The sequence below is a fragment of the Vipera berus genome (assembly GCF_964194415.1).
Source record: "Vipera berus genome assembly, chromosome: 1".
Taxonomy (NCBI): domain Eukaryota; kingdom Metazoa; phylum Chordata; class Lepidosauria; order Squamata; family Viperidae; genus Vipera; species Vipera berus.
Window position 1 is genome coordinate 287,761,246 of NC_138202.1, and position 24,019 is coordinate 287,785,264.

Genomic DNA, 24,019 nt, shown 5'->3' on the forward strand with positions numbered 1-24,019 from the left:
TTCTGGGGTCAGTTCTAATTGATGTTAATGAGAGGGAGAAAATTGAGCCCACATTCCCTTTTTCGTGGAGCTCTTCAGGATCCAGTATTCTTCCCACTCCTGTTTAACATATGTATAAAGCCATTGAATAAGGGCATGTCAGAATAGGTATAGTCCTATCTTGGGTTGTGGATTTTCTGTTTTTATGTGTGGGCTCCAACTCAACCAAGCAGGACTGAAAAATGCTTCTGGATTTTAGGGTATCCAGAATCCTGGACTTTAGATTTTCTGTCTATAGTTCTAGGCAGAGTTGTGTTTCCTCACACAGAACCAATGTAGAATGTGGGAGTTCTCCTAGACTCATGGGGTTAGCGGTAACTGGGGCCAAGTGGGCTTCTCCACAATTTCATGTCCTGCACTAATTGACCCTTTGCTGGATCAGGAAAAACTGTGCATGGTCACTCGTGTTTCATTCATCTCCCAAATGGATTAGAATGCAACGTAGTCTAAATGGTGCTGTCCTTTGTTCAAAGGAAAGTTACAATTGGCAGCATGAGCAATTATGGGCATCCTTTAGTATGTACGTACTACACACAAATAGTCTTTGACCTACAACTGTAATTGAGCCTGGAATTACAGTCATAAGTCATGCCGGTTGTTAAGCGGGTCATCACTTGACTGCACTCAATTTTATGACCTTGTTTTGCAGCAGTCATTAAGCAAACACAGCAGTGGTAAAGCAAACACCATGGTCGTTAAATGAATCCATCGTCTGCAATGGATGTTTTTTTCTTCTGGAAACTGGAAGTAAACACCAATTTCTTGCAAAAAAAAAAAAGACACAAATCACAGTCACGTGACTATGAAGTGCTGCAAATGGCCGTAAATGCAGACCAGTTGCCAAGAGCAACAATTGCAGTCACGTGACTCTGGTGGGGGACAGCCATCAGAACTTCAAATTTGGATCCTGTGTACCTTATCTGAGCTCTGTTGTAATTTTGAACATTTGCAAAGCAACGAGTTATAAATCAAGCATTATCTGTGTCTGGCTTTTAAGCTGCACTAGTTCCCAACAAGTTTTTAGGTGCAATTCAGGATGCTGGTTAGTGCCTATAAAGCTCTTCATGGCATAGAATCAAGATATTTCAATGACCACTTTTCTCCAATTGTGTCTACCTGGCCCATCAGGTCTGGCAGAAAAAGCATGCTCTGGATCTTGTTGATCAGAAAACATGTCTTCTCTGTAACAATGTCAGCCCTTTGGAGCATTGTTCCTCCTGAGATTAGATTAATCCTAAACTTGCTGCACTTCTGGAGATGACTTTTTTTTAGGCATAGGATTTCAGAAATGGTAGAGTTAGTGAACCTATGAATTAGTTATTTGTCCAATTATCTTTGCTGCCGATTTTTTCTTTTTGATGTTTCTATTTTTTGTTTTGATGTTATGTTAGTTGTCTAGAGTTAAAGCCCAGAGATGGCAGCCATAGAAATCCAGTCTAGTGCTCAATTTTGGGATGAGGTTTTGAGCTCCATCAATATATATGCAGATTAGTCTTATTTTAAAATGTTCGAAAACTAAAAAAATGTGTGCTTAATATATAAGTCAGACAGCCCATACTTAAGAGTATTAAAATACAGCATACTTACTTGGGACCAGAAACAGATTAAAAAAGAACTATTTTACAGAGTCATTCAATGTGAATATGACATCGATGGATTTTTAACCCCGGGATGGACAACTTTATATTAAATAGTTTATATTATTCCAGTAGACAAATAAATTACTAGAAATACAATCTTAAATTAAAAGTAACTTTTATTAAAATATTCAAGTAAGGAGAATGATTAACAGCACATTTTATCATACAACATATATCAAATGAATGATATAATTGATTTCAGACAAACAAGCTTTTGCCCGCATAATTTAAGATTTTTTTTAAAGATAAGAGCCAATATAAAGACCATAGAAATCTATGTTGCTTAATTTACACTCAGCTGTACTAAAAATTTGTATTTAGCATATTACAAAGGCTAGAGGTATATAATCTGGAATATTAAGGAACATATCTAGGTGACATCCTTTGCTGCAGGCTGCATAGTTTATAGCAGGGGTCCCCAATCCCTGGTCCATGGACCAGTACCGGGCCACAGCATGCCAGCAACCGGTCTGCACAAACAAGCAAAGCCCCATTTGGGGGATGCAGGCAGCACACAAAACCACACCTAACCCTCCGATCCACGGAAAAACCTCTCTCCACGGAACCTGTCTCTGATGCCCAAAAGGTTGGGGACCTCTGGTTTATAGTATGAAATGGGAATCTGTACCCACAGAAACTATAATTAATGTGTAGGATTTTGAGAAATGATTCTTTATTTGAACTGAACTCTACACTGTGCCAGTTTGACCTATATAATGAAGTCAGTATGGTCTTTATTTGGCCTGTGGTTTTTTCATGTGCTGGTACTATTACTACAATGATTATTAGTAGTGCTACTGCCTGCTGCAATTAGCATACTGCAGTACAAAAAAGAAGAGTAACATCTCAATGGTAAAGGACACATTTTAAATTTTTAAAGTCCTAAATTAAATCCTTGGCATCTCAGGTTGGGCTTAAGTAGGCTCCTGTTCAAAACCTGAAAGTGCTGCCCATCAGTACAGATAATTCCAAGTAAGTTGACTAGTAGTTTGACTTGATATAAGGCAGCTAGTTGGGAAGATTTGATTTAACTTTAATATTCATAATTCAAACATTTATCAAGCACATTCTCTTCTGAAATCCCACTTTTTACATGGAAATAGTTAAGAAATCGATAGTGCGTATTGCTCATCATAGCTTCGGTCCCTCTGAAAGACAGCCTGGATTGGCACAACACACGAGGCTAAAAGGCGATTGGCCAATTTGTGACTCAGTGTGTTGTGCAAACCTAACCTGTAGAGTTGATTTATGATTCACTGTGTGTTCCGTCAGGCAATTTGGTTAATTCATAAGCCATTATTATATAAGCTGTGGCTAGTCTACTGTGCAAACAAGCCAAAGACAGTTCATGAAATTTAACCAACAAAATCTAATTATCACATACTTAAAAACAAATAGGATTCTTTTATTACAAAACACAAATAGAGAATAGAAATGTTGAACATATACCACTGATAGAAAAATTGACATTAAAAACCTTCACTTAAAATGTATTAACTTGGAATATATTGTGTTCTAGAAAGGGTTACTTTTAGTCTAAATTACTATATGGGAGAAACCTTTAGGAAAAGCATGCACCATCAGTAATGTATTTTCACAGATAACATTTTTAATTGCAGGGTGAATCATAGGATAGTACATAAGAGCTTCTTCTCCCGGAAGGGATTTTCAGATGCAGGCACTGGTATAATAAGGGGATCTTCTCCCATATGAGCATCACAATATGCCAATAAATCAGCAGCTGCCTTGGATACCTAGGAGCATTTTAAAAAGAAGAAAAGGAACAAAAGAAAAATGGGGGAAGGATTATCTAAATATTATTACTACTTCCATAGTGTTAATAGGTTGATCCAAGGAGTTAGAATATTTCTATGAAGTAGTCCTTTATACCATAGCTGGGGAACCAGATGCCCCAGGCTTGCACATGATTCTTGAAAGCTTTCTGTGTATCTCCCAGCCTCTCAAGAAAATTCTCTGTATTATAATTTTGAATAAGGCAGAAACACAAAAGTATTAAGTATATAAGCAGTAATCATATAATTAAACTATTTCATGTTAAATTAAATTAGTTTAAAGTTTTTACCTTGCCCATCAGATCTTTTTTGAAAATAGGATTTGGAGGCATACCATGCATATACCTCAAACTATAGTTCAGTATGTTATTTATTAATGTCTCTAAAATTATAGTACATTCCTAAAACAGGACGTGTGTAGACTGTGGGGAAGAGTCCAAAACTAAATATGAAAAAAGCAATATACTGTGTTTCCCCCAAAGTAAGACCTACCCTGAAAATAAGCCCTAGCTTGATTTTGTGGGGTGGACCTAATATAAGCCCTACCCCCAAAATAATCCCCAGTTTTGGGGCAAGGCACACACCTAAAAATAAAGCTAGGGGGAGAGCTCTCCATGCGCCCCACACCTACTTATCTTGCAGCCAGGCCTCACCAGCCCACTTTTCCCACATCCACAGGCCTGAATTTTGCAGTCAGGCCTTTCAGGAAGGCTTCTGTAACCAAAAGCCAAGCTATGGATTCAATCCATAGCTCCATTTTGCAAGGCCTTTGCAGCCGAGAACCAAGCTACGAATTCAATCCGTAACTCGGTTCTAAGTTGCAGAGGTCTTCCGGAAAGGCCTGACTGTGAAATGCAGGGCCGAGCTCCACTGTGAGTTGCAAAATGAAGCTGCTTCTTCGGCTGCAAAAGAAGTGGGCCAGCTGGGTGGGGCTGTCAATGCCAGAGGTGAGTGAAAAAGACACACAGACCCCGAAAATAAGACCTGGTGCCGCTTTTGGAGGCAAAAAAAGGCCCAGTCTTATGTTCAGGGAAACACAGTATTGATATTTTTTTTTCATATTTTTACAACAATGTGGAAATCTTCACAAGTGCCACTAAAAGTGGAACAAAAACAGATGCAAAGGGAAAGAAAGACTGAGTTATTTTAAAAAATGTGACCAGTATCTTTGTCAGATATTTTCATGAATAATTAGGCACTTCTCTTTAACAGCGAAGCCTCTGTAATAAACAGTGGCCTCTCTGCATCATACCATATCTCAGATCAAAGAAATACAGTATAGGTGATCCTTATTATTCATAGGAGTTTCATCAGCATAAAAGCATAAACTGCAAATAATGCAACCTTGATTATATGAAAATTAAAGGATTGTCTTCTTCTTCTGCATCATCCTTGTATTTACTCTTCTTTCTCCCTGCTCTATCTTTGGATCACCCCAATCACAGGGCTTCAAACAGGTTCTTTACAGCAAGCATCCTCCTTCTTTGGAGTCTACACTCAGACGATGATGGAGAGGGTCACCTCATTCATACCCAGTGGTTCATGATGGGTCTCCACTCTGTACAGCTCTTTCCGATGATGGGGTTGGTGACTATCAATTGCACACTATATTCTATTGATGCCAGCAGTCTGTATGCAATGCTTAGAAGGAATTGTGAATGTGGTGGAGGCAGAGTTAACATTCAGTGGGTGGACCCTAGTGCTTTCTGCAGACCATTCACTGCTCATTCCAATTGCTGCAATTGATATGTGGGCTGCATTAGTATCCAGTGATATATTCAAGAAGCCATTCTAATGTGACAGACCTGCATCATACAGGACAGTTATCACAAGTTTTGTTGTCAAAACAGGGCAGTTTGTTCTATCACCAACTATAAGTCACTCCAAAGTCAATGCTGTAAGGAAGCCATGTGAAATGTTGTAGCAGAACTGGCCAGCAAGATGCATTTTTTTATTCATATGTAGCTCCTATACATATTTTATTTTTAGTCTATGATAATGTACCAAATGGTACATTCTGGCACAAGTACAAACATTCAGAAAAAGAAAAGCTCAATTAGATTGGTCAGTTATTTTTGTGCTAACGGATTGTAAAATAGTAAGAGAAAGGAAAACAAGGAAAAATTAGAAATGTATGTAAGGAAACTAAATTTTGGAATATGTGTCCTTCACCAAGCAATGTAACTTGGAATCACTTAGACATAATGTGTCTGATAAATTGGTTTGTAGATCTCACAATCCAGACAATGTAACTATATTAAACCAGTAGTTGATTAAATCTCTTTTTGTTTATTATAGATGAATATTACCACAAATTCTACCTCAGAGAGTTGTTACCGGATATTTATGATTTAAGAGAAAGTTAGCAATCTTTGAAAGAACTAGAGAATGTTATCATTACACTTCAGAGTAAAGAAGGTGATTAAAAACAGCCCAAGTTAGAATATAATCCTGTTAGATACCCTATAATTATAAGATTCGGTGACAAGACAAAATGCTGCAATTACTACAGTCACCTTCCATGAAAAGACAGACATAATTACTGTTCATGCAGTGACACCCACTCTGCTTGTGCTTTGTATCTAAAATGAGCACATCCACAAACATCTCACTAATGCCAGTGTTGATTTCACAACACTATTTTAGAAATAATTAACAATTCCATCTTTAAAGGAGAATGGGAAAAGTACAATAGCTGCCGCACGTAATTGTTCACAATGCTACTTATGTTAAAAATCAGTTTTTCTTGACTGGATGTCAGAAGCTTAGTTTTATTGCTCTAAAAGGTATCTGCAAACTACAGTTAACAGCATACAAATTTATTCTACAATATTGACTTTAACTGTTTCAATTTCACTGTTTTATTTTTAAAAAAGGAATTTTCTTTCAGCAGCAATATTTATCTACAGTGCATTAGTTGCATTTCGATCAAAGCTACTGTTCTTAATTAAGATCTATTTTTTAGTATATTTTGCTCGTTATTCTGAATATTTTAGAGTTTAATTTATCAGTTCCTATTTGGACAATTGGGGCTTTGCATATTAACTTGAAATATACACAAATCTCTTGTTAATACAAATGGTAGTGATTAAATCAAGAAGCCTCTCACGTAGTTTTTTTTATTTTTGCTCAATTGAGAAACTATTATGACAAATTGAGAACAAACAAAAATATTAAACTTTACAATATTTTGAAATCATTTTAATAGCTTTTAAAGTCACTAGCCATTCAAAACAACAGCAATAAAACGTAGAGGCATTACGGTCTACTTACTAGCTTTGTTTGCATATAAGCTATGCAAATAAGCTCTACATGCTGAGAAAGATGAAAATATTTCTCAGTTTAGTAATCAAAATTAATTATCTGAACATGCCCTGGGCATGCGTATGGTTTTCAGATGTGTGGTCATCCAAGTAGTATATAAAATTGGACCTCTTTAGCTTTAGAAATAAAACTAGATTAGATAATATTCAACTTCTGGAAGAGAAGAAATGTTAGCAATAAACAGTATTAAATCCCCAGTCTCTGTTTTCCTTTCCATAGTTGTTAGACCTAATCTCTCTGCTCTTTGGATGTATATTCTTTATCTATTTTGACTTGCTTCACTGAATACAAAGAGCTATGACTGGCTACTAGCCTAAAATATACAAATCTAAGCTACGTCATTTTTATGTCATCAGTAATGGTTTAGAATATTAGATAAAGCCAGCCAATGATGTCTTTTTAGTAAACCATGGTTATATAAACCATAGCTAAGTACATGGATTTAATTATGAACTCACTTTTATAAGGCATTAACAGTTTACCAAAGACATAAAAGATTCTGTTGCTCAACAGGTATTGCATATATTATCATAAAGCAATATAATTGATCCTCATAATCCTCAGCATCAGCTTTTTCAAAATCTCAATTGAAATATATCATTTAGAATGTTTTGTACATGTGGAAATGAGTCATCTCTGTTTATGAATATGCAGGAATACAATAATGCTTATGTGGGAATGTTATTTGAGAAACTAATAAAAGTTAATTAATTTACAATGTATTTGTTTCATTTCCAAAGAGAAGTAAATGTGTGTACATTCATTTTGCTTATCTCATGAATGTGAAAATCACAGTCTTAAGATATTCAAGCCAAACATCTGTCATGTGCAGTAGTAATTTCAAACAATTTTAGTACTGCAGTTGACAAGACAGCGCAGTGGGTTAGGTGTTCTGGGGTGGGTTTAAACTTCACAGAATTGTCACTGAGCCAACAACATTTAATTACCGTATATACTTGAGTATAAGCCGAATTTTTCAGCCCACTTTTTGGGCTGAAAAATCCACTTCGGCTTATACTCCAGTGAACAAAAAAAAAGAACTTCCACCCCCCAGTTTGGAGAGCTGCTGCTTTCATCAAACATGGACGAAGGCAGCAGCTCTCCAAACGGGCTGCGGCGGTTTGGAGAGCTGCGCGCGCAGCTCCGCCGCCACCTCTGCAAGCCTCCGCTGAGAGAATGGGGTGGTGGAAGCTTGCCACCTATTTTCTCGGCGAAGACTTCTTTCGGGGGATGCAGCCTCTGTCGCCCCCTTCTCTCAGCTGGGCAGCTGAGAGAAAGGGGCGGCAGAGGCTGCATCCCCCGAAAGAAGTCTTCGCCGAGAAAATGGGCGCTGAGATTTTCTCGGCGAAGCCTTCTTTCGGGGGATGCAGCTTCTGCCGCCCCTTTCTCTCAGCTGCCCAGCTGAGAGAAGGGGGTGACAGAGGCTGCATCCCCCGAAAGAAGTCTTCGTCGAGAAAATGGGCGCTGAGATTTTCTCGGCGAAGACTTCTTTCGGGGGATGCAGCTTCTGCCGCCCCTTTCTCTCAGCTGCCCTTCCCTGCGGGATGTGCTGCCAGGAAGCCTGGCAGCCTGATGAGCGGACCCTGCGAACTGCGGCCGAGCCAGCTCCGGGATGCTGCCAGAGTCAACGAGCGGCTCGTCGTGGCACAGAATATAGATATGTTGCTAAGAAGGGGCCAAGCTTATACTTATACTCGGCTTATACTCGAGTCAATAACATTTTCCAGTTTTTTGGGCTAAAAAATAGGGGGATCTCGGCTTATACTCGAGTCGGCTTATACTCAAGTATATACGGTAATTTTACAAGCCAAGATATCCTCTGTTCTGTATTGTGAACAGAAAATCTAAAAAATGTCAAAGGCTTTACAACTCTTCCAAATAACTGCTTTGTTCACTCAAGTACCACAAAATTGTGCTCTGAAAGGATGCGTCCCATCTAACATTCAATAAATTTACTAACTTCAGTGACAACAGATATAATCTACTTTTTTCTTAAGTTAAAATGAGAGATCGTCTTTTCTCAACAGTAAAATTTATCAACAAACTAAGAGAGTTACAGAGCTGCTAAGGAGATAATTCAAGGATAATCTGATCCTTCACGTGCTATTAACTTCGAAGCATAAATGCTGTAAGTAATAGCTATATGCCCTAATTTCAGTATAACCTAAACATTTATATAACTTGAGTAAATTCCAACATTATACAAATGTTGAACAGTAGGATTTTTCTCTCTTTAAATCCACAATGCCAACCTTGGCCTTATTCTATCCTAGAATTACCTCAAGGTCTCTGAATCAGATTTTGAGAATCTAGGGGGTTCTAGGAGAAAGAGCAACTTCCCCTTTTTTTCTACAATAGACACCCATCCATGAACAGTGAAGGTCACTGTAAATCAGGGGTGTCAAACTGCCGGCCCACGGGCCGGATGCATCACACTGAAGCCATGCCCAACCCAGCTCCACCAAGTCGCAATACGTTGTGACACGTCACGTGACGCAGCGAGTTTGACATCCCTGCTGTAAATAGTTGCAGCTTCCCAATAACAAATATCACAGGATAATATCTGTAGGAGTTACACTGAGAATTGGAGAGCGCCAAGGAAGGGATTATTGTTGTATCAATAATGGCCACTGAGCTCCCTGCCCAAGACATGCAAAACAGATGTCCCTTAAGCTATGAGAAAATTGGTGTGGTAGGAAAGCTACAGGTTTAATTTGCGCTGGACATAAGGGGAAATTACACTCTCATATTGACAGATGGCAAACAACTAGCTTGAGCCTAGTACCGATGCCAGTATGCCATATGAAAATCCTTATCTAGCTATGCTGGTTGAAAATATGAATAGCGTCTGCAGATTTCTAACCAGTGGATGGCTAAAATTTGTAAATATGATTACAAGTTCAAATTTACCTTTATCCTATCCAGATATGCTTCCATTTTTAATTGCTCCACTGCTTTTCTTGCTTGAGATATACTTGTTGTACTGTTATTAGGCATTATCTCCTTCATTCTGATTTTCCTAGATCAATAAAAATGAGAGCATTACAAATTGTTTATTTTTAAAAGATAAACCATTCTAAGAATAGATATATTTTTCTAGCTCCAGTTTCTTAGATCCTTCTTTCATTTCACTGATCAATTCTCATTGAACTGCCAGTATGGAATTTTATCTTTGCAATCTTGCTCAAGGCGTTTCAATATACTCAGAGATCAGGTTACCTAATAATAACCCATCATATTTAATATGTAATTAAGTCATTTATTGTAGCAGGAGAGATCAGCTTTGCACAATGCCCTAATTTGAGAATGAGTAAAGGCAGCATTGGCAAAGCAGGATTTTCAGTTTTTCCCCCCTAATTATTTGAACTGGGAAGGTTGTTTTTTTATTTTGATTTGTTTTCTTTAATTGGCTTGTTTCTGCATTTCCTGCCTCAAAATATCAAGAAACTACATGTCCTCAGTGATAAGTAATAATACCACTGATTTTCATCTATCGGTTTCAGGGCTTCTAGGATTTCAAAAATGCTTATGGGGGCCACAAATTATCCATGTATTCATAATTGCTTTGGAGAGAGAGAGAGGGAGGGGGGAGAGAGAGATTGAGATCGAGATCTTGCATTTTCATTTCTCAAAACCTGAGTTGGTTTTAGAAATCAGGGAATTGTCCATTTGTCCGTCAAATGAAATTCCAGCCTTTAAAAACACTGATATTTGTTTCTTTATTTTAAAGAATTGCAGGCCAGATTTAAGGGTAAAAGATCCAGTTATGTAATTTCTATAGCATAAACTAATAATGTTGAGCTAAAGACATTTAACATCTTGTATATGTTTTTCCTGGTAATTTAGTTTTAGGTTCTTAGTACATTTCTTCTTTGATATTGAAACAGAATATTTCCTATTGTCCTCTGCTTTATCCTCTACTTTTATCTTACCAATTTTGTAAACCCAACAACTATAATTTATAGATAATTCCTTATGGCTTAACTCATGTCAATTCACCCTGCGGCAATTTATTCAATCAGTAAAGAACCAGTTTGTTCTAGCAGTTAAGGCAGCAGGCTAGAAACAGGGAGACTGTGAATTCTAGTCCTGCCTTCAGCATGAAAGCATGCTGGGTGACTTTGGGCAGTCATTCTCTCTCAGCCCAACCCACCTCACAGAAAAATAGAAAACAAAGGAGTATTAGGTATGTTCACAACTTTTCAGTTTTTATCTTTTTAATTTTTTTTAAAAAACACCTTTACACAATATGTGAATTCACACTAAATTAGTACTGAAATACTTATAAATGGTTAAAATGTCAGCATGCGTATAAAATTAATGTATAAAATGTTATATCTAGAGTTAATACAGTACCAGAAACAGAATCACTACAGAGAAAAGGAGAATCAACTGATTTATTTGTACCTTAAAAGAACCAATTTATTTCTGTCGTAAAAGAAATCTTACAACCAAATTTTGAAAGAGGCAATCGGTAAAAACCAAACAGTGAGAAGCAATGCCACCCTGTAATATGAACTTCCCTATCATTTGCCTCACAACCTCTCTTGCTATTACTGATAGTTAGAAGGGTTTGGTTTTGATATTAAGATATTTTATGCATCATTTATATTGCACTATTCTGATGCAGACTTTATTGCAACATTACAGTTTTACCTGAGATATGCTAATGTGTGCAAGGTGGAAACATTTTTTATTACAAATAAAAATAAAAAAACCTTGCAAATCTACCTTAGAATCAATTTAAATTCCTGGAATATGGGGATATGAAAATAAAAATGGATGGTTAGAGAAAATGGATGTGAAAGATGCGCTGCTTTCTAGTTCTACAGCAGGGGTAGGCAACCTTGGCTCTTTTATGACTCATGGACTTCAACTCCCAGAATTCCTGAGCCAGCCATGCTGAGGGGAAAGGGAGAGGTTTCCAAGCTAAGCCATGCTGGCTCAGGAATTCTGGGAGTTGAAGTCCACGAGTCATAAAAGAGCCAAGGTTGTCTACCCCTGTTCTACAGAATATGAGAAGACTTAACACATAGGACAACAGGCTGTTGTTTAGGCTTACAGCCCAGGGAGAAGAGAATCGCTACAAGAGAGCTGAATATTTGTGAGTGACAGGAATATTTTTTTTAAAGCAAAATCTCTGCAAACTCTCCTGCTAAATAAGACACCTGAGGGTTATTTCAGATTCAGATTAAAGCATTCCCAAATAACGTCCTGCAAAAAAGGGGGAAATTACTCAGAAACACTCACATCTAATTCATTATTTTTGAAAAGGAGGGGGGGGAAATCAATTCTTTAATTTACTGCAACTCAGTGCGAATATGAAACAGAAACAGTAAGAAGGTAATATTTGTCAGAAATTTGGATTTCTCTCTCAGGCAAGATTTTGTTTGATTCATATTAAAGTTTTGCAAATAAGAAAATGGAGAATAAGCTACACCACAGATCTATCTCTCTTAAGAAAGAATCCCAAAGTTCATAGTGCGCATCAGGTTTTTCCCCTTTGAGGCAGGTTTTATTTCATTTTATTTATCTAACTTGTTTGCCACCCATCTTGCTGCAAGGAGACTCTGGGCAGTGTACAAATTTAGTTTTAGATTTACCCAGAGAGATTTACCTCTGAGACCAGCAATTCCTGAAGACAGAGACATGAAAATGGACATGGTGTGGCTGAGGCAAAGAGGGACCTTGGATTTGAAAGCTCTTAAATCCTTTCCCAGACCAGTGAAATGTTTGGATGAACAAGCCTGTGTTTAGTCAGTTTCTCATAACTACTCTGAAAGAGTCATTCAAATGCCATTAAATAACTATTCAAGCACGCAAAATATTGTTGTTCTGTGGATTTTTGTTCCTTTTTGGCCTCTCTATTCTCATGTCTTTAAAACATTTTTGCCTGCTGCAGACTTAAGTAACTGATGTAATATACTTGTGATTAGAGCATGGGTACATATATTTGCAGACATAGTTATAAACCATGAATCAGTAACTAACCCTAACCTATCTGGTGGGAAGAAAGCAAAGGACAGCCAAAACAAGCAGACACAATCTCTGCACTTTCATTTGGGGAACAAAAATAAAGCCATTTTGCAACAAATATTCACCCCCTTTTCCCTGCATATCTTTGCCACTGAGCACTGTAAAAGTGACATATAAAGTGAGAAAAGTCCATGAGCAAATAGCAACCGAAGTTTGGTGCTTGATTCATTTATTTCATAAAGATATCTTACATGTGATGCCCCAGTGAATTGCCCTCGCCTCCCCTCAGAGGCAGTAACTAGTTGTACCACTTTCAACTACATTAATTACAACCATGTGCTTCCTCTCATTGATAGTCAATTTCTCATGTAGCTGGGTAGAAATTCTGGCCTATTTCTCTGTGGCAATCTGCTTCAGCTCAATAATGCTTGAAAGTGTACTAGCATGACTTGCTCATTTCAGATTCTACCCCCTTTCTCTTTGAGTTGGTCTTTCCAAAACGTCAAATTTGTTCTCCTACAGCCATTCTCTTCTAGACTTCTTTGTATGTTTGGGATTAGTATTTTCCTGTATGACCTAATGCCTGAGGAGTGGCATTAGTCACTCCTGGTAAGATGGGCAACTATATAAATTTGACAATTAGATAGACAGATGAGGGAGAGAGAGAAAGAAAGAGGGAGGGAAGGAAGGAAGGATTCTTACTGTTGAATGCAATATTTATTTTCTGCCAAGTGTAACAATTCCATGTAATTGCAAAATGTTCATATTTGATTCATCTGTCCCTAAAATGTTCTTTCAGAGAACTGGAAAGCTGTCCAAGTGCCTTCTGGTAAATTTGAAACAAGCATTACTATTCTTAGTAAGCAGTGGCTTCTACCTTGCTTACCACACTCCCGAGAATGCCTTTTTTAACCAGTTTTTTCAGATGCGTAAATTGTGTAAACTGTTTGGTCAAGGCAAGAAAATCCTGCAGATCCCTACATGCTTTCCTAAGGTTTTAATTTCCTGCATGCTGTGCTCTTAGAATGGTTTTGAGAGGATGGATGCTGTTTGTAGTGTTCACTGATCTCCAAGCCTTCTCCATTTCAAGACTGTCTGTATTGCTATTAATGGAGAAATAGTTTTTCACTGTTTTCATACTGAACATATTTGAACATCTAGAACTGATATGGCAAGACTTTCACATTGATGAGGAGCCAAGGTTTGTGAGATTTGCATAGGGTAGGGTTGCTGGCACACAACAGCCCTGATTGTTTAATGAAGCATTCACATACATAGCCCTAGTTACATCTGTAATGGAACTGATTGAATTAAGGGGAAACTACATTTTTCACACTGGCACATCATATTGGATGACCTTTGTTTATGAAATGAATAAGACAAAAATGACACTTTAATTATTTTTCACTCAGATTCCATATATACAATATATATTGGTTGGACCACGTGAAGCTCTGATTACACTTGGTAGCAATTATGCAGAAATTCAGAAAATCTTAACACTTTTTCATATAACTGAGTTTATTCTCTTGCCTATTTCACATAATTACCTCCTTCATTTCTTACGAGGGAGAGGCAGGGAAAGGACACACCTCTGCTAGAGGAAAAGCCCACTGGTACGTTGTTAGATGAATTTAAAACAAATATAATTAACTATTCTGTAAGCCTGCAATGCCTTCTTAAAGGACTTACCATTTATATCTGTTTAAAAAGCAACTACAACAAATAGGCTTCTAATGAGATTCATTCCAAGCATGGGCCTCTGCAAAGGGAGCAAATGATGATATACATGTGACAACACTATTAAGCAAATGCTGCAAATTGCATCAATGCAGTGTGATCCTTTTGACATGTAGATTGGCTGCATAGATGTTGTTGTTGTTGTTAGCTGCAAAGTCGTGTCCGACCCATCGCAACCCTATGGACAACGTTCCTCCAGGCCTTCCTGTCCTCTACCATCTTCTGGAGTCCATTTAAGCTCACGCCTACTGCTTCAGTGACTCCATCCAGCCACCTCATTCTCTGTCGTCCCCTTCTTCTCTTGCCCTCAATCTTTCCCAGCATTAGGCTCTTCTCCAGTGAGTCCTTCCTTCTCATTAGGTGGCCAAAGTATTTGAGTTTTAGCTTCAGGATCTGGCCTTCTAAAGAGCAGTCAGGGTTGATCTCCTCTAGGACTGACCGGTTTGATCACCTTGCAGTCCAAGGGACTCGTAGGAGTCTTCTCCAGCACCATAGTTCAAAGGCCTCAATTCTTTGGCGCTCAGCCTTTTTTATGGTCCAGCTTTCACTGCCATACATTGCAACTGGGAAGACCATAGCCTTGACTATACGCACTTTTGTTGAGAGGGTGATGTCTCTGCTTTTTAGTGTGCTGTCTAGATTTGCCATGGCTTTCCTCCCGAGGAGCAAGCGTCTTTTAATTTCTTGGCTACAGTCCCCATCTGCAGTGATCTTGGAGCCCAGGAAAATTAAATCTGTCACTACCTCCATTTCTTCCCCATCTATTTGCCAGGAATTGAGAGGGCCGGATGCCATGATCTTGGTTTTTTTAATGTTAAGTTTCAACCCAAGTTTTGCACTCTCCTTCTTCACCTGCAACAAGAGGCTCTTTAGTTCTTCTTCACTTTCTGCCGTTAGAGTGGTATCATCTGCATATCTTAGATGTACATTGCCTTAAAATTCCTGGATAGATTCTGTAGCATTTCAGGTACAAAAGAATATGGAGCTTTTTCTTCTTCTTCTTCTTCTTTTTTAGACATATTGGTTTGAATTGAGTTAAGATCCTGCTTGATTTTCCTTAGAGATTTGTTAATATTTATATACAAAATTAATTTCTGAGCACAACACAGGATTATAACATTAAGAGTTAGTTCCATGAATATTGATATTTGTCTGCTTTTTTGATATCAATTCACAATTATTACTAAATTTTCCCCAGTACAGACTCTTAGAACACATACTTGGTCAGGTTTCAAGTTCCTATACCTTCAAGTCTCCACCCAATCTGCTTTTGGTTTAAATCCCATTTTTGCTTCTATCATATTTTCTGTTAAAAAAAGAAACCAAGTTTTATTTTCTATATCCCTGTTATCACAAGTTAATAGATGTAGTAATAAAAATGATAGAATTCAAACTGTTCAGTAAAACTTAAAATTATTTAAATTACAACAGGACAAAGTGACTTTGTTTGCTTGCTTTGTACTATTTCCATCCAAATTATACTTGGGATTATAAAACAAAATGGAAAGTATGCCAGTTTTGATTTAGAACAGGGGTCCCCAACCCCTGGGCCATGGCCAAGTACCGTGGCCTATTTGGAATTGGGCCATGTGAGTGGCAGCCAAAATGCATGCACACTCACACAGCTCAACTTGTGCGAGTGGCGGGCTGGCGGGTACTTGCACGCAAATTGAGCTGTGCACATGCGTGCCAGCCCAGCATCACCTAAGGGCTGCATGCACACAGGCGCGCCAGCCCACTGTTTGTGCAGCCCAGTTCTTCTCCCCCCCGGTTGGCTCGCCAAGCCACAAAGGTTGGGGACAGCTGATTTAGAACACAAATTTCCCTAATTCTTTGTGGCATTTCATGATGATGATGGTATCCATTCACTTGTGTCTGACTCTTGGCAATTTATGGGCCAGGTCTCTCCACATCTTCTGATTTTGCACTATTTTTTTGAGATGTTCTATGCTCTACCTGGTGTCATTTCTGATGGTGTCCAGCCACTGTGGGAGCAATTCCTATTAAATATTTTCCCAAACCCAAATGTTATTTTAATGAGTTCTTGTCTAAAAGGTAAGTGCCTACATAGCCTTTGATTTCTAAAATATCTTACCACTGGATGAAAATTTAAAATTTCAATTTGGTCATGTGTTCAAAACATTTCTCCTTTAGCAACTGCTCACAGAACCATCCTATTTTGTTAGTTAAACTAAAGTTATTAAAGTTGTCTTCAGACAGAGCCTGCAAAGGAAAATACTGCCCAATATAGCATTAACCTATAAATACTAATCATAATTGAAAACTCTGTAATGGTGCTCTGTTTTTTTAAATTATATCATGATTCTTGGTTTTAATGGGTATAGAAAAAGGAAAAAAAGAAACATTATAATCAGATGTAGATCCTATAACTGTTAATAACTGTAAAGTTATTTTTATTTTATTAATATTTTAATTATTGACTATCCAATATTTAATGTAAAACCATTAATATAGATCAACAGTGCCATCTAGAGAAAGAACAGCCACCTGCAATGATTTGTGACCCTTTTTAATTGCACCACTAAATTCTGGCATAATGGCCAGAAATTAGATATGTGATTTGCCACAGTTCTTCAGTAAAATGTTGTTAGGACATGCACTGCATAAAATTAATGTGTCAACCCATATAAGCAAACGAAAAGCAAAGCTTATTTACTCACATTTATTTAATACAGTCCATAATTGTGCAAAGTTTTACTGTCTACGCTCTAAAACTAACCTAATACCTTGGGCTGCATCAGGTTTCTTGGTCAGGAGCCATACAAATCATAGAATCCTAAGATAGGATTGGAAGAGACCTTGGAGGTCTTCAGGTGTAACCCCCTGATAGAAATCTTCAAACCATCTCAGGCAAATGACATTCGAACAACCTTTGCTTGAAAACTTCCAGTGATGGAGTATTTATAACCCAAGGAGGCAGACTGTTCCACTGCTTGACAGCTCTCATAAACAGGAAATTCCTCACATTTGGCTCTCTCTTTCGAAGTGAGGCAGCATATAAATGTAATATATAATCATGTTATGGTCGGTTGGACAACCAGATGTTTAGACTGGATTTGGCATTTTTATCCACCTATGAAGTCCTTCCTAAGGACCTTGAGTAGGCAGATTCTGCTCTTTGATGATGTAAACTGTTCCAGGTAAGGTTGCCTTTTGCCATTGACTGATGGTGATTTTGTCAATGCCAATGGTGTTAATGTTCCAGTTGTTTGGAGATTGCATCCAAGGAGCTTATTATTATTATTGGTACTGTCTTTCTTTTCTTTTGCCACAATTGTTCTATTTCTATTTTCAAATTTTTGTATTTTGTAATTTTATCCGATTTCCTTTTCTATTCTGTTGTCACTATGTACTACCACGTTACTCTTATTATTACCTTGGCTCTAAAGAGAACCCATAACATGTCCATTCATTTCCATGGAGTCGAGAAATCCAACTACTGTGCCAAAGGTATGTTGTGATGATGGGTGACCTGCTCCTGAGAGAATTGAAGTCTGCAGTCTACAGATTTGATATCAAGCAAAACATACTGTTTCCCAAGTGATGGAGTGATGGAGAGACACTAACCTGATTAATCAATCCTATTGATCATAGTGCTTTTCTTCTATTTCAATTTGGAACAATGACACTGACAGAAACAATCTGGAAGAATTATCCATGGAAATTCAAGCTTCCTTCTACCCTGTCCCTGGAATGCTGAGAGAAAACTCTTTCCCAGAAGCCTGTTTCTGCCCTCATGAATACTTGCATCTTTAATCTCTTTCTAACTCATAACTTCCCATCACCTCCCTTTATCTCAATGTCCCAAACTGGGGTACCCCCATCAATCATCTGTTTGTCCCCTGAGCCACTAGGCGTTCAGCTCCTCCCTATCGTTTGGTTTGTTATTTTGTTCCAACCAAATACATTTTTCAAAAATCTGTACTGCAGAGCAAGCGCTATTCTCATCCCATTTATCCCGTCCATTGGTTGCACTGGGGGGGGGGAGTGGGGTGGTGGCGGTGGCATGAAGTGAAAAACTGGAAAAAAATGCACAGCAGGTAGAAAGTATCCATTTTCTGAGCCTTCTCACACTTCAACTCTGTCACAGAAAAGGAGTCAATTAACCTCCACTGACTCCTCAGATAACAGATAATCCCAAATAAGACAGTTGATCAGGGCCACTTATTTTAGTCTGGAACAGATCCAGAACTGTTTGGGGCAAACAGTTACCTCTCAGGGCTATTTGACTGAATTAGAGGCCAAAGCAAGATCTTTTTGTTCTTGTTGTTTTGCTTTGTTTTGCTTGATAAACTTCATCACCCAACAATATAGTATTGTAAACAACAAAATATATGTTTATTTCCCATTTTTATTATTAGATTATATGGTGAACATCTGGGTTTTTTTATGCTGCGCCCTTATACAAATGGATTTTTTCCTATTAGTTTTGGTATCTTTGATTTGAAGGATTATATGCCCTCAAAGTCATTTTCAATTCCTAGTTATCACATAGGTAGATTTTCTCCATGAGTGATATTTTTAAACAGCTATTTGGTTTTGTATATTTGTCACTAAATTCTTAACTTTCTGAAACATGTACATAATTTTTAAAGGGTATTTAATGATGTTCTTCATCTCTTGCCTGAAAACAGTTTAAAATCTGATCTTTTTATTTGTATCTAATGCTAGTGTCCTGCATTCATCACTGTAATAAAACTGGAACGGTCTGTCTGTTTTGCACTAAAATCTGTTCTGGCACTCTTTATCGGAACAATTGAGATTCCTGTTGCCTGTTTATTAGCTCCCGAGAAGAGGGGGGGAAAGCAACCTTTCTTAAAATGCTTCTTTTGAAGGTTTGAGGCTTTCAAAAACAAATTTCTTTTTCCTTCAGTACCACCCTAACCTTCTGCCATTACATTCAGTGGCTAATCATACAGCTAAAATGTTCATGAGAAACCAGCTTACTCTAATAAACATCCACTAACATAGGTCTTCTATCCCCACAAGGCACAAACAACAAACGAGACCAGTTTATAATCTCCCACTTCCTCAGAATATTTGCCTTCTGCACACAGACCTTCATTCTCTGATGGATGCATTGCAACCGCCTCCCTAATATACGTGTTACGGACACACATACATATCTGCGTTCTCAGATTTTCTAAATTAGGTGCTATATGGCCTGGAATACTGTACCCAGCAGCTCAAGATACTAAATACTAAATACACACACAATACATATATATATATATATATATATATATATATATATATATATATATATATATATATATATATATATATATATATATATATATATATATATATATATATATATATATATATATATATATATATATATATATATATAATGTATGCGTGTATATATACACACACAAACATACACAGCTTCTGTTCATTAGAGTCATCCATGCCACTTCTTGCCATACTCTGATTTTATATGTTTGAAGTCAGATGAAAGTCTTAATTATGTGAGAAGTCTGTTTAATGCAGAAAGTAGCAAAAATGAGAAGCCGAAAGAGGGCCTCATTAGTAAAATATTGCCTTATTGCACTGTTTCTGGCAATCCAGTGACAACTTCTTTAAACAAATTATTTCGGATAAGACCAAGAACGCAGCATGCATGCTTTGAACACGCTTGTGACACACCCCAACTCTACAAGGTGTGAATCTGCCACGGGGCAAAAGTCATTCCCCCTCTTCTCACCCAAACCAGTGGGTTTGAGGCACATTGCCAGCAACCCAGTGCCGCGGAGCGGGGCTTTCCCCGAGTTCCCCATCCGCGCCCACCTTCCCCCCCAGATCGAAGACTTACCCTGCAGCAAGAAATGGAGGCTTCAGCAGTCAAGAGAGATTCGAACAAGCCAAACCACCACGATCACGCCTCGGGTGCAAGCAGGGACGTGCTGAGGGTGCACATGCCCGGAAAAAAACCCAAAAAGGCTCTGACCGCCTTGAGGCGAAGAGATCGGCTATGTGACTGCGTTTGGTTTAATTGGCGTTGTTTTTTGTTTTTGAAAAGAACGCTACCTGTCCGTCACGCCCCCTGGCAAGCGGAGCAGCCGCTCGCCGACTCGCTCGCTCGCTCCCTCCCTCCCTCGCCGTGGCTCGGGTGCCTCGTTGAGTCTTTGGAGGCGCGCGTGCGCGTCTCCGCGCTTGCCGCGAGGAGGAATTCCAGCTTGTGACGTCAACCGGGGCGAGGGAAAGCGCGCGTCCTCCCTCGGGCGGCCGTGGATTTCTCCCCCCCCCCCCTTGGAAGATGTCGGCTGTCAGCGTGAGCGTCACCTCTTCCATCCTCCGTTGCTGGATGAAGAAGGGCGCGTATGCCTGGTGGCTGGAAACAGCGGCGGAGAGGCGCGCAAATACAAGCACGGGAGGGGGGGGAAAACAAACAAACCCGGGAATTCCGAGTCTCGGGAAGCGACGGCTTGCTTTCACCCGCTCCGGTGGAGACCCTGAAAGGAAGGTGTCGCCTCCCAGCGCAGCGGGCCCGAGCGTCGACGGCGCCTTATCTCTGCTCGTCAGCGGTGCGCTGAAGGCCGGCGGCCAAGGACCTTCAGCGCCAAGACTTCGGGGCCGGAGCCCGGGAGCTTCCGAGCAGCCGCTTGAGCGCCTGGCTGTCGACGACGGCCGCGTAAATGGGCTCCGCGCGGACACAACAGACTCGGCTTTGTAGCTGGAAGGAGATTTATGCCTCCATTTTTCACAAGGACTGCCGTGTAAAAACAAAACAAAAAAAGAGTTTATTTCCAAATAAAAATGTCAGGGAAGCAGAAACACAAGGGTTTAAATCCCGGCAATTTGCTCACTGTGTTGCCTTCTTAGGGCCGCCTTCATTTTTGCTGTAAATTATTAGGAGTGCAGGAACAGGTGTGAAGCCCGGATGACGGAGAGGAATGGAGGCAGAAGAGAACGAGGGCTTACGAGAGAAACGAGGCGACAGAGCTATACTAAAAAGAAATCAGCTGTCTCCCCTGTCAAAGCAGCCTAAAGGGTGAAGCTTTTTAAAGCTGAAGAGCGCGACTCCAGTAATTATTTTCCCCCGTTGCTAACTTCATACAGTTCATATTGCATACATAAAATGTTTGTTACAATCTAAAAGGCAAAATTTGGAGCTGATGTTACTTTTTACAAGGAAAAATGTGAATGGACTAAAAAAATTTAGTCTTTGAAGTTTTCCAATAGATTATCCTGCAGTAAGCAACAGAATCAAATTTGTTTAAAAGAAAAAAGGTCATCCAGTTCCAGTCTATAATTTAAGAAGACAAGTGAGGGGTGAGTAAGAGCTGTTTCACACTTTGGGTAGGAATCATGTTCGCAAAAGATATACAGATGGTTGCCATGTTAAAACAAAAAAAGTGTGAAGGACAAGTGTTCCTTAGCACTTCAAAACATAGGGCATCCTGGTGCATTTTAAAGTATGTGCGTGTGTGAATATCTACTTTTTACATATCCTACAAAAAACACTAAACTAGCTTTGCAAGAAACAGAATCCAATTCAAAGCACACTGAACTGAACACTGTGTGGGCAACTCTTTCAGTTATTTCTTCTGAGAAAGACAAATCTAGACAGAATATTAAAATGGAAACATTCACACTGATAATAAAGACACTATTATCATGGCAATCATCTTCCCAGTTTTAATATGGTTGTGAAAGCCAGACATCAAAAAGGCTGAATGAAGAAAAACTAAGGGCCAGGCTAAAAAAAATGGAGAATACCTTGGGTCACAAAAAGAACAAGTTAAATAATCCTAGATTAAGAAAATGAAGTGATCACTGAAACATTAATTATAAAGCTAAAATTTATCTACTTTGGATACCAAAATAGTGTCCTTGAAGAAAGCTTGATAGTTGGTGAAATGGAAGCCAATTGATAGACTGGCAGAAAGCAAGATGGCTAGACACCATTACTGATACCATGAGCATAAGTTTATAAAAAATGTTGACAGTCCTGGTGAACTGTTCAGATCATGAAGAGTCATAAGTAACAATAGGAACCCCGCTTATGGTATCCTTTTCTGTATAACACTACGGTATAAAATTTAGCATGCTACAGTTTAAATAGGCTTCAAGTTCTATTTCATTCCAATATCCAGTAATAGTACATCCTGTTCTAATAGCCCAGCTTGATTCCACCCATGGCCATTGTCTTTTTATTTGAAGTCCCTAACTACCCATGTGTTCAGGCATCCAGCACTTAACGCCAGCTTGCAAACATCGGTTACACTCCCAGATTCTCTAGTACCTCATCCAAATTTCACAAGGCCAAGATCCTTGCTGTTTTACATGTGCAGAAAGTTTTATTCTGTCATGCTCCAAATGTTCACATTATTTCTAACACAGAGCCCCTGAAGTTGGAAGTCCAAGACAAGGGAAACCCTTCTAGACTTTTTGCTATATCTTAAAGCTGCAAACCCGAGCTGCCTCCCTGTATTGGAAAGAAATCATGAAATAATTCATCATAGTCCTAAAAATTCTTGTGCTTTTTGATGTTCAAGCATGGAATTTAAGGTGTTACACAGAATCTTCTATGATTCTGAGACAAGCTTAAGTCATTTTTATATATGCATTCCTAAATAACTTTTCAGATACCTACCTCATTAAAACATTCATTCTGAAAAAAACCAAGACTCCAGTACTATGAAGTCTTAGAAACATGATTTTCTAAGAACAAGAGGAACGCCTGCATGATGGTGTTTGCCATTGCAGGCATTTTAATGAATACTTTTTTTTTCAAATTTATTTTTAAAATATCTGGCACCCATCATTTTATATTCCATTGAAAGTTTCTACATTATAGTACTTATTTTTAGAAAACATTTTACAGCTATTTGGGTTCCACTGGTAACCTGCAGGAATCCTTTCTTGAGTTCAGTCATGGATAAGAATGTACAATACAGCCCATGGTGAAACCATAGTACATACTACTTTTATTTTTATTTGTATTCATTTTTAAAAGTGTAATTGGAATGCTAAGTTTTTTGAATATAATATTCCATCTATTCTTGGCATATCTTCTGAGTGCTAATTATGCTAAAGGCAAGTCACTTTGGGGGAATCAGTTAAGGAATAAAAATGCATCTGTATAATATGAAAGAGAAACAATGCATTTTTTTTGGTTTTGCCTTAAATCCTTGTAAGGGTTTAGTCAACTTTATGCTATATGCTATATAAGACAAAAAAAAAACAACTTACCAAGCATCTTGTAAGTGGGGAACGGGGAAAGAAACTTACCAGCAATTGTTTACCTGGAGGTTTATGCAGTCATTAAAGATCCTTATTTCTCAAAAAAAGGTGCTAAATAAAGTGTGTTCTATTTTATGAGAACAATGTCTTTGCAAACTTCCAGATATATTTCAAAAACCATGTTGTCTAGAATTCGGGAGTTGAAATCTGGGATTACTACCAGTAAGGCTGTCAAAGCATAAAGCCATGATTATTTAAACTATAAAAGGTAAATGAAATGCCAGACCTGGTTCA

General features: G+C 38.4%; 1 protein-coding gene across 1 annotated transcript; it reads right to left on the reverse strand.

Annotated features, from left to right (window-relative positions):
- Positions 1-1,834: 1,834 nt before the first annotated feature.
- On the reverse strand, positions 1,835-20,760 carry GNG4 (G protein subunit gamma 4). Its single transcript, XM_081314860.1, has 3 exons — positions 20,352-20,760; positions 9,707-9,815; positions 1,835-3,433 (listed from the first exon to the last, which is right to left on the reverse strand). The coding sequence occupies exons 2-3, from the start codon at positions 9,803-9,805 to the stop codon at positions 3,305-3,307; spliced, it is 228 nt and encodes a 75-aa protein (XP_081170986.1). The 5' UTR covers positions 9,806-9,815; positions 20,352-20,760; the 3' UTR covers positions 1,835-3,304.
- Between the last annotated feature and the right edge of the window lie 3,259 nt (positions 20,761-24,019).

Excerpts from the sequence above, each read along its gene's own strand:
- GNG4 (XM_081314860.1), bottom strand. The coding sequence starts at position 9,805 with ATGAAGGAGATAATGCCTAATAACAGTACAACAAGTATATCTCAAGCA. Across the intron at positions 3,434-9,706 it reads CATATCTGGATAGGATAAAG|GTATCCAAGGCAGCTGCTGA; the intron begins GTAAATTTGAAC and ends AAATGCTCCTAG.